A 14657-nucleotide genomic window follows, 5' to 3' on the forward strand; every position below is an offset into this window, starting at 1 on the left:
GCAGACATCAAAGTTCCTGCTCCCCAGCCTTTGGAAAGTCCTGCTCAAGCTCCACTTGGACTTCCAGGATTCCAGCAAAAGCCACCTCAAACTTCTAATGCTTTTCTGGCGGTCATAAGGGCTAGAATCCTACTTCAATTTTTTGTGGCGGGTAATAGCAGGTTCTCGGCACACGAAATTCCGCCTGAGGTTCCCTGACTGCCCTGTCCTTCTGTGGCTGCTCTGAACACTTGCAGTCAGGAAGGATCTGGCCAATTCCACCAAATGAAGTTGCGCTTGCAAGCAAGCTGCCGCCTGACAGTCATACCATAGCTTCTAGCTGAGCTCCCGAAAACACACCGCAGCACTCACCATGAAATTTCTGCAGCAGACTTTCCATGAGGGAGGTCAGGGGTAAGGCCAGGAGTGCCAGCACAAAGGCCACGTTGAAGTTCAGAAAGCCATTTATGAAATAGAAAGACCAGGGCTCTGTACCTAAGGGAGGCAAAGAGAGAAGAGAAAATTGGGAGGGGGGGGAATGTTGCAAAGGTGTAATATTTCCATACAGAGTCCTGAAGAAGGCTTGTGATGCCCTTCTGCAATCAGGGCCTATCACTTGAGACAGAGACTCTGCAGGGCAATAGCAAAGTTCTGGACCCAGCAATTCCTCAGGCCTCCCCAGAACATAAAGAGCAGCCCTCTAGCCAAAAGGTCCAGCAGATGCCTCTGGGAATCCCACATGCTGGGCCTGAATGCCACAACTTTCCCCCATGGTTCCTCCCCAGCACCCATTATTTCAAGATATACTGCCTCTAGTATTGGTGGCTTCCTATAGCCATCAAAACCAATAGCCATTATATCCTCCTCACACATTACTTTTTATTTTTTAAGCTCCTTGCTTATTTGCTTATTTTAAGTGTTCACCTAAGATGTATATGTGACGTTCAGGTGTGAACATTCATATCGGACAGAGATGTTTGTCAAGAGAGCAGGGATGAACTGCAGCTCAATTTTAAAGGGGGGCAAAACAACCCATAGTAAACACAGGCTCCTTGCTCGGCAACACCTGAAATGACAACTGGCAATCTGCAAATTTCAACCAGGTAGCAACAGGTAGCAAGAGTCCAAATATTATTTTCCCCTCAAACCAGGTTAACACGTCCTGTAACATGCTGGCCATAATTATCATTGCTCCTTTTTCTTCACATATCAGCCTTCCCCAACATGGTGCCCTCCAGATGCTTCAAACTGCGACAGCCATGCCGGTTGGGGCTGATGGGAGTTGTTCTTCAAAACATCTGGAGGACACTAGTTTGGGGAAGGCTGTTTGGGGAAGGGGAAAGGGTGCCTTGCTCTTGGGGCCCTCAGCGATTCCAAGGCAGCTGACCTTCCCTCCACCCGTCATGGCAAAGAACAAACGGTTCTTCTTTCTCCTCCTCCACCCCTTTAATTCTTTAGCAAAGGTGCTTTCCCAATTTAGAAGGCTTGGCAGAGGCACAGGAGATTCAAGGGATTAGAATAGTTCTGGGGTAACGCTGCATTGCGTAGTGGAGCTATAAAAAGCACGCAAGGAACAAAAGACATCGCGGTTCCACCTCAATTTAGAACGATTCATCCAGCAGCTGGCTGCAGACAGCCCTGTGAAGCAGGCAACCTTCCCGACTTGCTTCAGCTGAACTCTTCTTCTCCTTTAAGACCCATGGCTCTGTCAAGAACAAGGGCAGCCGCCCCCTTTAAAGAGGTGCAGAAGGTTGCTGGAGGGAAAATGGGGTTTTCTTCACCCTTCCTAGGCCAATGTGTATTTGGGGAAGTCATGATCCCCAACAGAGCAAAGTCAACAGCCCAAAGGCCAGCAAGACAATCATCTATTTGTGGGGGTTTCTGAACTTGCAGGTGAACCTTCTCTAGGAACAGAGACCTGTACTGCCTGCCGCCTAGCAGAGACAAAAGTAAAAAGGATGACATTGCGTGTCTTTGCCTTACTTTCATCTCCTGGGGGGCTTCTTCAGTAGCAAATTGCTATGAGCTTTTGTATCTTTAGAGTGGGGCTTGTTACATTTTGGGCCAATATGGCCACCACGTTACCCAATACTGTTCTAGCACAAGCTAAGAGCATTATCACTGCTATGCGCATTATCAAGCAGCATCAAAACATGGGAGCTAAGAAGCACTCCAGTAATGCCAAGAGCCAAGGTCACACTCACTTTAGTCCTCATTGCTTCCTGAAACTAAACCCAAGATTACATTCTTCTCTTACTTCCTTGTCTCCATTTTCTTCTCCTCTGTCAATTGCTATGTTTCTGCTTCTCTTCAAAATTTATATCTGATCCACATTGGGCCTATGTTGGCCATGTCTACTCTGAGTAGGACTAAGGTAAAGGTACAGGGACCCCTACCATTAGGTCCAGTCATGACCGACTCTGGGATTGCTGCGCTCATCTCGCTTTATTGGCCGAGGGAGCCGGCGTACAGCTTCCGGGTCATGTGGCCAGCATGACTAAGCCGCTTCTGGCAAACCAGAGCAGCGCACGGAAACACCGTTTACCTTCCTGCTGGAGCGGTACCTATTTATCTACTTGCACTTTGATGTGCTTTCGAACTGCTAGGTTGGCAGGAGCAGGGACCAAGCAACGGGAGCTCACCCCGTCACAGGCACTGGCTAAAACCCTTTAATCTTATCTTGGAAGTAGAAAGTATGATGCATTAAACCAGTTCAGGATTCTGCAAGGTGACAGTGGATAATAAGGGATTGCATGTACTGGATCAAAACAAGAGCATGGTGGTTAGGTTTATGGGCAGCCAGAACAGATGACAGCAGCATATCCCAAATTCCAAGGTGCTGGTGTCACATTTTTCACAGCCTGGGTGACAAATATAAATTCCAGCCCTGAGGAATAATTACAGGAAAAGGAAAAGAGTGTTCTTTTTCTGACCATCAGAAGTCCTCTTTCAAACCTTGCTTTGTTTCCCCTTGCAAACATTTAGCAGCAGCCATGAGATCTAGAAACTTGCTTTTTAAAAACAAAAATTAAAATGCCAGATTCCATGCCTGAGCATTGAACCCAGATGGATGAGACAAACACGGAATCTTACTTCAAAGTCAGAACAAACAAACAAAATCCATCCAGACACATCCGACCTTGAGTCATCCTTGAGTGTGTGCCTCGGTGACACTGTCTAAACGCACACAGCATTCTGCTCTTCATCGTGTTTCCAGGCGAGACAGTATTAAAGCAGCTCTCTCATTAGCATGAAGATGTTACATAAGCGTCATTCTGAGTAAGGCACTTCAGAATTCACTGGTCCCCCGAGGACAGCAGAGCCAGCTCATGCTCATGCATGAAACGTGTAAAGGTCAGGCTCAATACAGTGACAGAGAGAAGAGGCTCCGAGGTCCAACAGTGATGTGTGTCTGGAATCATTGTGCAGAGATGAAGGACTCACAGAAGGACAAAGATCAAGCTGCTGTTACAGTCACAGCCACAGAGCCAGAAGCTGCAGTCTTACATACATCATTGCCTCCCACTCAGTGTCTGGGGAACACCTCCAAGACCTGGGATAACCACTGTCAGTACAGAGTAACCAGTATGGAGCTAGCTGAACCCAAAAAGTATGAACCCAATGTAAGACAGGTCCTTATAAAGGAATAAATGAAGGCAGTAACCAACTCAGCCGAAACATCTCACAGGAAACTAAATTTGCTTCCCAACCCGCTGCATAAATGTCCTCATTTTGGACTTACTCACCAGCAGTTTCAGAGAAGGTTAGACTCACCAAAACCCCTATAGTCCACAAATTCCCATAACTACATACTGCCTGCCTGCTTCCTGCTGTACATTTCAATGAGACCAGCTGTCTGCATGGCAGAAATCCCATTTCAAGTCTGCAGGTGGTGCATCTCTTTACCAAGGTAAAGCATCTCTTCTTATGCTTCAGATTAAGAAGTGCCAAACTAAGAGCAAGTTCAGGTGTCCCTTGATCCCTCAGAGGCCGCAAGACTGTATCAGAGACTCATGCAGTCTGCTTGAAGTAGCTGCGATTTTAAGGACTTGAGTTGAATCTAAGAGCTTTGCTCCCGGATTCCTTCGGAGAGGCTGCTGGGGCTTGCACAACCCAAGTGTTTCACGGTATGGCTGCTAGAGGAAGCTCTGCAAACAGGGCCAGCTCTGGGAACAACCCATAAAACTGTGCACCATTATCACATCTTAGCTTTTGTGGTCCCTACCCAGCGCCCCAAAACATTTACGTATGTCCTACAGGTGTGGACTCACCATAAAGATCCGGTCCGTGTGGCGTGAAGACGTTGTACAAGACAATGTTGAGAGGAGTAATCACAAGCTTCCCATAGTGATAACTGTCAACAGCCACCAGGGGCACCTTCATTCAACAAGAAGAACACAGCTGTTTCTAGATTATCTCAATTCCAGGACAGCACTTGCGTTTCCCACATTTGGAAACCAAGTGAAACAGCGGTGCTGACCAGAATTTAGGGCACAAGAATTACAGGCTGATGCAGATGCAAGGCTGACACTGAACATAGCATCCTCCCATCAAGTGTGTGTGCACATATACAGCACCCCCCCCCAAAAAAACGCTGTAGTTATCACTTCTACCATGAAGGGCATTGCAGTGTATGTTGCCCTCCCACAGCCAACACATTATCTACTGCTGTCAAGGGAGACTTGTTGGAAACACACACTGTGAAGATGCCACAATATGGGAGGAGACATGAACATTACTGCTCCTTCCCAGGGTGTCTATTTTAGCCATAGAGAAAATACCTTCCTGTCCAGAAAGCCATGCAGAAAACAATGGGATATGTCCACATGACTTCACTGAGCAGAATACTCCTTTAGAAGGAAGAGTGGGGGGTCAGAAGTGCAAGAACTGTGGAAAGAGACCCCTCCTCCTCAGTAACCCCTTTGGAAGAACCTGGCACTCAGTTCCCACTATAAAACACTCCCCTCCGAGTTATTTCTCCACAAATAACTTGGAAAACTCACCAGAAACACCACTAGTGCGACCAGAAACCACCTCAGAAAGCTTCTCCACCTTCTTTTCAGGATGAGGAAGTCCAGGGCAATAGGAAGCCTGGCAAAAGGAGATGCCAAAAATATTCCCTTCTCAACTTGGATGCTTAAAAACATTTATCACTTGACCCTTGCACACTCACTCTAGCCTTCCCCCCCTCCAAGCCCCCCAAAACCAATCATGTGAAGCCTCACCCACCTACCCTTGAATATAATCCTGTTTCTAAATTAATCAAGGATGCGAAGGAATTCATTTTTTTTTCTAAGAACAGCAGAGGGAGTAGGGAGTGACATTTATGAATCATGGGAATAGATAAATAGCACTGGAACACAGAGCAGCAAAAGGAACAGAGATAGAAAAAGCATAGTTTGGAACAATTTGGCTGGATAACTTTGGAAATACAGGACAAAAAAGGGAGGGGTGCAAAGAGCGGAGAGAGGCAAGTTAGAGCAATCCTTTTGGAGTAACAGGGAATCCCCTTTTCATGGTGAACATAGCAGGATAAGAGCTACCTGTTATCCATCCTCTCTCTTTTCTAGGGAAGCACTACCGCTACAGAAACCTACTTGGTGCCCACAAAGCAGTGTCTTAAGGTATCACTTGTGATGGCAGTATGCAAAGCTCTCTGCTCAGAATTTTATAAATCACATGGTGATATAATTTCTTAACTTGAACAATTCCAGTTGCAATAATAGCTGAATGCTTCCAGTTTTACTCTTAACTAATGAAAGCTCTGGCTAATTTTGATGGTATCTCCCACATATTTCTGAAACTTTCCTCTAGCCACCATGAGGCCTAGGAAGTTAATTAAAGAGTTTTCAATGGCTGAGTGTCACAGCACCTGAATGGAATGCGAAACAACCAGGTTCCAAAACACAACATTTACACTTCTTCAAGGAACAACAATTGCACAGCTACAATCCCAAGCAAGTCAAACATTGCAGCCATGCGCACAGAGCTATAATAACCTGAGGACAATAGTAAAACTGATCAGTCTTGGAGAGACAGCGTTGCCCTTGCAGCTGGCTAGGGCCCACCTAGAGCTACCTGTCCCTGAATGCGTCCACGTTCCCCACTCCCTTTTGCTTACCCAAGTGCTGCACTGAAAGGCCAGCCCACAATGGCTCCTGCAGCCACGCCCAGGACCGCCAGAGAGATTTTATCCATGTACCACCCCGTCATTGCTATTACTGTGCTGTACATGCAGAAGCTGCTGGGGAGGAAGGCTGAAAAGCAAAAGAAGCAAAAAGGAATCAGGGTCTGGGAGAAAGCAGAAAGCATTCAGAGCCCCATAGATGTATTGGCGTCATTTCAGGACTCCTTGTCAGCAGGAGATTTTCTCAGCACAAACCTAAGAACATGTGACACAGGAAAGGAGCTGTAGCTCAATGGGAGAACATCTGCTTTGAATGCAGAAGGTTCCAGGTTCAGTCTCCAGTTAAAACGATTAGATTGGAAAAGAGGGGAAAGAACCCTCTCTGCCCAGGTTGCTGCAAGTCAGAGTAGACAGAACTAGGCTAGATGGGTCAGGGGCTGTACACAATGTAAGACAGATTGGCAGGGGTGGGGGTACTTGAGGTTATATATGAACCAACATAACGCTTGGAATCCTTCTGCTGGAAAAGGTGATTCTTAAGCAACCTCTTGCTAACTGGAGGCTCATTCTTCATCTCTGGAAATATTCTGCAACAGATGGTCTCTTTTTATGCCAAGATGCAGGGGGCTCAGGGAGCAAGGGAAGTCCCTTACTCCAGTTACACCTGAGGATCCAGGCTAAGTTCTCTAACAAATAGCGAGGACTCTTGCAGCAAGCAAAGTGAATGCCTTTCGTGTTCTGATTCTACTGATCTTAAAACCAGAAACAGTCCTTATGCATTGCTAATTCCACAGAATCTGGATGCACCAAAGTCTGCACTGACTACCTAGTGCAAAATCCAATGTCCTTTTCAGAATCCTGAACATCTCAGTATTTATTTTTGTTATAAGTTTCTAGCCCCCACTGGTATGAAGAAAAGATTGAAAAGTATATGCCAGAGCTTTCCAAACTTTTAATGTTGGAAAAATAAATAAATAAATAAATAATTGTCCAGTAGCACCTTATAAGACCAACTAAGCTTTCGTGTGCATGCACACTTCTTCAGAAGTGTGTCTGAAGTCTAAAGTGTGTGTCTGTGTATCTGAAGAAGAGTGCATGCACACGAAAGCTTATACCAGAACAAACTTAGTTGGTCTATAAGGTGCTACTGGACAATTATTTATTTATTTCTTATTTTTTACTTCAACTGCGTCAGACCAACACGGCTACCTACCTGAATCTTTTCATGTTGGTGACACACTTTTTAGACATGCATCATTTCACAACACCATAATTCAGTTTTACTAGAAAACCAGAGGTTAAACTAACCCCTATCCAGGCCTGGGAGGAGTGCAGGAAGTGTTCACACAACACACCTACACACTGCAGCCGACACACTAATGTGTTGCGACACACAGTTTTGAAAGCTCTGGTATATGTGAATGTTAGATGAATCATTCAAACAGCATACAGGGAGCTGGAAAGAGAGAGAAGGAAAAATTTGCCTATACAGACCATATAATTTCCACCTCTCATGCAACCTCTTACCCATCTCTACCCAAAAATGCAAATTCTGCAGGAGAATATCCTTACCCATCAAAAGTCAATATGAAATCGGTTCCTAACCCTCAAGCAATTCACTTCTTAACTCACCAGCCGCTGAGCAGAACATCCCAGTGCTGAGTACCAAGAAAGCCAGCATGAGACGACTCACATGCAACCCAAATTTCTTGCACACGGCCCTGGGGAAGTAGAAGGTAAAATAAGCGCAGTTCCAGTGCACAAAAAGTCCCATGACCTGCAAAAGCCAAGAACTTGCGAGCACAGCAGACAACAATATGGACCAAAGGCATGGCTCAGAATAAGGCAGCTATGTTTTCAGACCTATCATGTAACTTAGTGACAAAGCAGAGGTGTGTTTTATGCAGCTAAAGGGGGGCTTAGGAGTCTGGGCTGGGAAAGACACAGGAGTGGGCTAAACAGGCCAAAGACTAGCTCCAGACGAGGTAGCGTCTCCCTCAACTAAAGCAGCCATCTTGCTCTGAAAGAAAATATATTTTGCAGAAAGCTTCCACACCCTTTGTAGCTTGTCTTGGCTGTTTAATTACGTAGTTTTAATTTATGCATACTGTTTTAACATTTTTATGTTAACCATTTGGTGAGGTTTGCCAGAAAAGTAGAAAAAAATATCTTACAATAAATAAATGATGAATACAACACAGCTTTAGATGTTAACGGCTTATGGGCACCTCTAAGGTACTAACATGACCTCTGGCCAGTTCTGTACTATGAATCCAGCTAACAGCACACATAGTACCGGGCTTTATATTTCCTTCTCAATAAGTCTTCTGAACTTCTCCATTCAACCCCTACCACCTCTGCCCCCTCATGCCTTTTTGCTGGAGTCTCCCAGCTACATGCCAGTTGAGACTGGTGTGCTGAGGGATACCAGAAGCAGCAGGTTTTGTACAGATAGCAATGCTGAATGGCAGCTCAATGGTAAGACTGTCTCATCTGACAGTTTAATAATGATTTATATCCTAGGCCAACCTACAAAATTGCTCCAGCTCTTAAGATTTCTAACTGAATCAGATCCTTAAGGTGGCTTACAATGTAAGATATGCACACAGAAAACATGCCCAAGATCTCTAGAAATGTACTTGCCCAGTAGTTTATCAAGGCACATTTCTTATATGATGAACTGACCAATTCCCATTCAGTGACAGCTGTGTCAATGGTCATAGTATTCACAACGGTAATAGAGGAAGCACTTTCTGTACTCACTTATAAAAGTAAAGCTCGCAAACACAACTCAGGAAGGCCAGAAGACAGCGCAAGAAGTAGAAGATGAGAACCTAGGATGAACAGTTACAATTACAATGCTTGCAGACAGAGTCAAACCCACATACCCCTGTCCTTATGAGTAAGGACTCATAAAGCCAGAGCTTTCACCAAGATGGACTTGCCCAGACTAAAAAAGAAAGGGATATTTGATTAACAAACAGAATATTAGGCTGTTTTCGACTCCAGTAAACTGTGGGCAGACCCTTTGCAATGTGCAAACTGAGTGTCCCACACTGCACCAAGGATATAGGAGTCCATGTTAGCAGAAGGGAAGGAAGGAGGTTGGGGACAGGGGAAGCTTGGGTGAGCCATGGAGGAAGCACCCAGGACATAGATGAAGTCAAGGTATGCCATGGGGGGAGGGGAATATCTTTCAGACTGAGGGCTACCCAACCATCTGAGCAACTTTCTAGGCATCACATACTAGCGGTAGGTGATGGCAGAGGCAGAGGTGGACAGAGCAATGTCTTTGTATTCTAAGTTAGTTTCCACACAATCAAGAGGCATTAGTTAAGTTCAGTGACACATTCCAGGCAGGCAAAAACATTCAAAGAGGGTATGACATAGGGCTGGTGAGGGTGTGTGGCCTTGGGTGATAGCAAGGGCCAGACAGAGAGGGCTGCGTTTGGTCCTGGGCCTGGGATTCCTGACTCCTGAAGTATACACATTACCTTGTTTGTTTGCAGAACTCTGGCGTGGAACAAGGCTGGTAAGGCATGGAGCCACAGGTATGCGTAGGAGCGGATGGCATAGACAGGAGAGTATTCCCATGTCTGGAAGCCTTTACCATAAACAAGGTAGTGCATCTGTAGGACGTGTTACAAAATCAAGTCAGAAGGTGTTCCAATTCTCGCTTTAGTAAGATGTGTGCGCACAAACACAGTGCTAAAAGCTAAGCCAGTTATGAGCAAAAGATTAACAGGAAGAGCAAAGGATTTGCAGTGTCACCCTTAGGAAACATGAACCTGCAGGATCGTGATCCTGCATCACAACAAACCACAGGGTATACCCTGGATACCACTACTACTCAATTCAGGAGTGATTAAGGATTTGGGTTGAACATGTACCCCCTTCACACCCCAACAAGGCACTTCACAGACACGAACAAGACTCACAGGTTCCCAGTAGTTAAATGTCTCATCGCAGTCGGAGATGTTACTCAGCAGTGCGGCACAGAACCTGGCTGAGATTAGACACTTGAAAGCTGTAGATCCTTCAGGGGCCCAGACATGTCCTGCTTTGCTCCCAGACGACCTAGGGGAGAGCCAAAAAAAGACAGGTGTTAGCCCCATGAGTGGATGATAAGGTGAGGGGATTAGACCGAAGTGGCAAGGTGATTGAAGCTGAGAGAAGGGAAGGGTGCTCAGGGAATCATTCCAGATTTTAAAATGAAGCATTTTTAAACACCCAGAAATACTGCACACATCTAAAAATTCTCACTGTGGAGACGACTGCAGATCAATTCTCACTGATTTGCACATTGATCAGTGGGTGCAGATTCTTCTTCTGACAAAATACTGATCGGCCCAAACTTTGGTTGGCCTATAATCAAGAAGGATGTCATGTCCACCCCACGGGTTGCTAAAGGTTCTTTTCTTGCATGGCTGCTGGCAAGAACAAGAACTGCGTTAGTTTCTTGCTTTGAGGCTGTATCCTGCCTTCAGTTCAAGAAACTATGTACAAGAATGCAAAGCTACACACACCCAAATGGGAGCTTGTGGCATTAGAGGGAAAGAAGTGTGTCTCTCTGCTTCAGAATCCCCCATGAAATATCCCAACAGCAACACATCCTATTGGTCTTGATGCAGTCTCCATAGAATTGGGGAGAGTCCCACAAAGCTCTTCCTCTGTGTGTGTGTGAATACTACTGACCCTGTCTATTTATATGATGCTGTTATGGGACATGTGTGGTTTTGTTTTGTTTTTTGCAGTGTGGGGAGGCAGCTGAATAGGGTGAGGGAGTTACAAATAATAGGGAGACTCTATCCTCTGGACAATGTCCTCAAGTCTGCTCCATGTCTCCTACAGGATTGAGGGATGTGTTTGTTTATGTGTGTGGAATATGACAGTGGTGGACAGAGATTCAAGGGAGGGAGTTACACGATTCTGAGAGGTGCAATTTTTTTTGTGGGAGTCCTTCTACTTCCAAGCAACAATCTGTATCTCAACATGGCTTATATCCATGATGCAACACAGCATTTTACAAAGCCTAAAGCCAGTCAAGTGTCTCCCACCCCTGCTCCACTTCCTTTTTCTTCTCCAAATTTTCAAATTCATTTAATTTTTCCAAATTTTGAAATTTACAATCATCCAACAACCAAAACAAAAAGAGAATTCCATAAATTCCATTTCCAAAGCCCCACAGCTCATGACCCTTTGAGCCCGACTCTTAAGGAAGCTTCCCTCAGCCCAAAGCCCCCATAAAATAAAAATTAAAAAGTCAGGAAGGCCCTAGTAATTCAGGCGCCACAGGACCCACCCCCACGAGTCCACCTCGAAAGGAGACTTCCCTATCTGACCCTCCCTCAAATTCCTCGAGGGGACCCCATTTACCTCAGGCAACCCTCCCCCCTATAAAGTGTCTCCGTGCCTCCAAGTCACCACCTAATGGCAGCCCCCCCCATATCCTCCTCGCTCACCCCACCCCATTATCTGCCACCTACTCGGCTTTGGTCTCCTCAGTGGCCGGCGGGGGCGCTTCTTCTCGCTGTCGGGAAACGGCAGCCGCCGCCGCCGCATCCCCACCTCCCCCTCGAGGCCGCTGCCGGGGCCCCTTGGCCGCCATGCCGAGTGTGGGCAGGAGAACGGCCTCGCCGGCAGGCTCCTCCCGACAGTCAAGAGAGGGACACGTCAGAGCTGAAGGTGGCGGCCGCCATGATGGGTCCGGGCAAACAGACACGCGCAAGCGCAGTCTCTTTCCCTGCTGGGGCGCCGGCGGCCGCTAGGAAAACGTGTCTCTCCCTCTCGCAGGGCGAGAAGAGTCTACAGAAGGGAGCCGCAGCTGTTACCTTATGCATTCTCAGACTGTACCACTTCACTTTCCAAGTGGGAGGGTCGCTTTTGAACGTGCCCTTTCATGTTGTTTATTACCCCTTGTATGTCATCAGTTAGCAGAGAAATGTTGAGCCTCTCGCTGATGCCCTAGTTTTCTCCTTGCAGGGATGCGGGCTTTTTGTATACCTATATAAATGTGAACGGGAAGAAGTATTCAAAAATGTGACTCCTTCCGTCTTTAGCAGCAAAATCCAGAATTCCACTAACTCACCAAGTAGGGCACTGCTGTGGGTGGCTGCTCAGGTTTTCCACATGGTGTATGCCATGGCTGGCTCCCTTCCCTCTCAGGCTGCTTACAGCTGTACCTTTAAAGCACATTCAAGGCACAGCTTCACCCTCAAAGAATTATGGACACTGTGGTTGGCTATGGATTGATGGGGATTGCAATTCAGGGAGTGGTAAACTACAGTGCCCATAATTCTTTGAGAGGGAAATGTGCTTTGGATGTGCTTTAAAGGTATGGGGTGTACTCAGCCTCAATGCCTGCAAGGGAAATGCCTCACCTTTAGGGTGCCCTTGCTTTCCTGGACATGTTTACTCAGAAGTATGTATTTATTGAAGTAAAAACTGCTTCCAGGTAAGTAATTGAAGATCGCAGATGTGCGCACACAGCTGGCAACTTGAGCACAAGATGGTAGTTTTACAGTGTGCTCCAGTTGCACAAATACACTAATTATCTCTCCCCACTCAGCACTGGCAGATAAATCCTAGAATTGAATGCCCAAAGTATGTAGGATTTACTGCTGAGTAAAATGTGTTCAGGACTAATACTTATCTCACTAACCTCCCTACCCTCCTGTACCTTTTTTAAATTAATAATAATAATAATAATAATTTTTATTTATACCCCACCCTCCCCAGCCAAGGCCGGGCTCAGAGCGGCTTACAAGCAATAATAAAAACAAGTTAAATGATTACAATTTAAAAACAAAATTAAAAATACAACATTAAAATATTGAAACATTAAAATATTAAAATGTACCCTCATCGCAGGAGGAGAAGAAAAAGAAAAAATAAAGAGAGGGAGGGACTCAAACTGGCTCCAAGCCAAAGGCCAGGCGGAACAACTCTGTCTTACAGGCCCTGCAGAAAGAAATCAGATCCTGCAGGGCCCTGGTCTCATGAGGCAAAGCGTTCCACCAGACCGGAGCCAGAGTTGAAAAGCCCCTGGCTCTGGTCGAAGCCAATCTAACTTCCTTAGGGCCCGGGACCACTAGGGTGTTGCTATTTATGGACCTTGAGGCTCTCCGTGGGGCATACCGGGAGAGGCGGTCCCATAGGTACAAGGGTCCTAGGCCGTGAAGGGCTTTAAAGGTCAAAAGCAGCACCTTAAATCTGATCCTGTACTCCACCGGGAGCCAGTACAGCTTGAAAAGCACTGGGTGAATATGCTCCCATGGCAGAGACCCCGTGAGGAGCCTCGCTGCAGCATTCTGCACCCGCTGGAGTTTCTGGGACAGCTTCAAGGGCAGCCCCACGTAGAGCGAATTACAGTAGTCAAGCCTGGAGAAGACCGTCGCATGGATCACTGTCCCATTACAATTTGTTTTGTGCCAAGAGTGAGTCTGTGGCTGAGATTCTACGTACATGCAAGCAAGACCCATTTATTGGAACGAGACTTGCTTTTCAGTAGATTACCACGACTCAGGGTGGTTTGCATTGCCTAAATTTTATCTGGATCTTGCTTACCAGCCATCATTACATGATTTTGCTCTTACTGCATTCAAATGTTTTCCACACTCCACTTGAAGCAAACCAATGAACAAGGGGGGGGAAATAGAATTTGTCTCCATCTTTCATACACGTTTGCTGAAAAGTGCATCACCCTGTTCCTATGTATTTATTCACAAGCCCCTCTGAATGTAATGGAGCTTACGAGTCTTTATAAGCTTGCAACAAGGCTATGCCTGTTTACTTGGTCGCATTCAGTGGGGCTTATTATCTGTTTAGTATTACAACATTGGCAGTCAATATCACTGTATGTGCATCTTGAATTCACCAACATCACTGTGCACCACGTGTGCCAATATGAAGCAGGGTAGCAGAGAAGTGACTGCATTGGTTTTAAATAAGACCTGAGCTCATCCAAGCTTGTGAGCATCCAGACTGATTGGATTAGTTAAGGCTTGGCTGGCATAAGACCCATTCTCCCTTCTTCCAGCTATCCTGCACAAGCTTAGCAGACTCAAAGGGCTCAGGATTCTGTAACAGTCTCTTATTTTAACCAAAGAAACAACTGTGACAATCCTCTCTAAAAATAAGAAACAGCACTTGCTGATTTAGGTCATTGCCAGACCTGATTATAAATATGTTGGCATTTTGTTACTCATACTCTTTGCATTCCACCACCTGAAGATGTGGGCATGGCCGAGTCAACATGGTGACATTGCACAGCAAGGTTGGGAAACCTCAGGCCTTTGGACCAAATGTGCCCCTCCAGGCCTCTCTCCCTGGCCCATGGGACCCTCCCCAGTCCACACACCTCTAATCCTGCTTCTTGCTTGCCTGGATTGTGGACAGGGCAGGGCATGTGTGAGAGAAGAAAGGAGTTGATTGTACAAAGGTAAAATTCACCTTTGTTGCTATACAGTGGTACCTCGCAAGACGAAATTAATTCGTTCTGCGAGTTTTTTCGTCTTGCGAAGCACGGAACTGCACCTCTTCAAGCAATGCA

The 14657-nt window shown here is 46.1% G+C and overlaps 1 protein-coding gene across 2 annotated transcripts in view; it reads right to left on the reverse strand.

Moving 5' to 3' along the window:
* The window catches only part of LOC310750452 (alpha-1,2-mannosyltransferase ALG9-like), a gene marked incomplete at its 5' end in the record, with an annotated part of 33247 nt that overhangs the window by 10966 nt on the left and 7624 nt on the right, over nt 1-14657 (reverse strand). Inside the window, 9 exons of one of the 2 annotated variants that reach the window (XM_083588633.1) lie at nt 352-474; nt 4251-4356; nt 4983-5070; nt 6101-6236; nt 7739-7827; nt 8870-8940; nt 9601-9735; nt 10045-10183; nt 11593-11866. In XM_083588633.1, coding sequence (XP_083444759.1) covers nt 352-474; nt 4251-4356; nt 4983-5070; nt 6101-6236; nt 7739-7827; nt 8870-8940; nt 9601-9735; nt 10045-10183; nt 11593-11714 — 1009 coding nt within the window. Of the gene's footprint in view, nt 1-351; nt 475-4250; nt 4357-4982; nt 5071-6100; nt 6237-7738; nt 7828-8869; nt 8941-9600; nt 9736-10044; nt 10184-11592; nt 11867-14657 lie in introns of those variants that run through there. The other variant, XM_083588634.1, reaches the window with a different exon arrangement.

Source organism: Podarcis filfolensis (genome assembly GCF_964270895.1).
Source record: "Podarcis filfolensis genome assembly, chromosome: 15".
NCBI lineage: Eukaryota > Metazoa > Chordata > Lepidosauria > Squamata > Lacertidae > Podarcis > Podarcis filfolensis.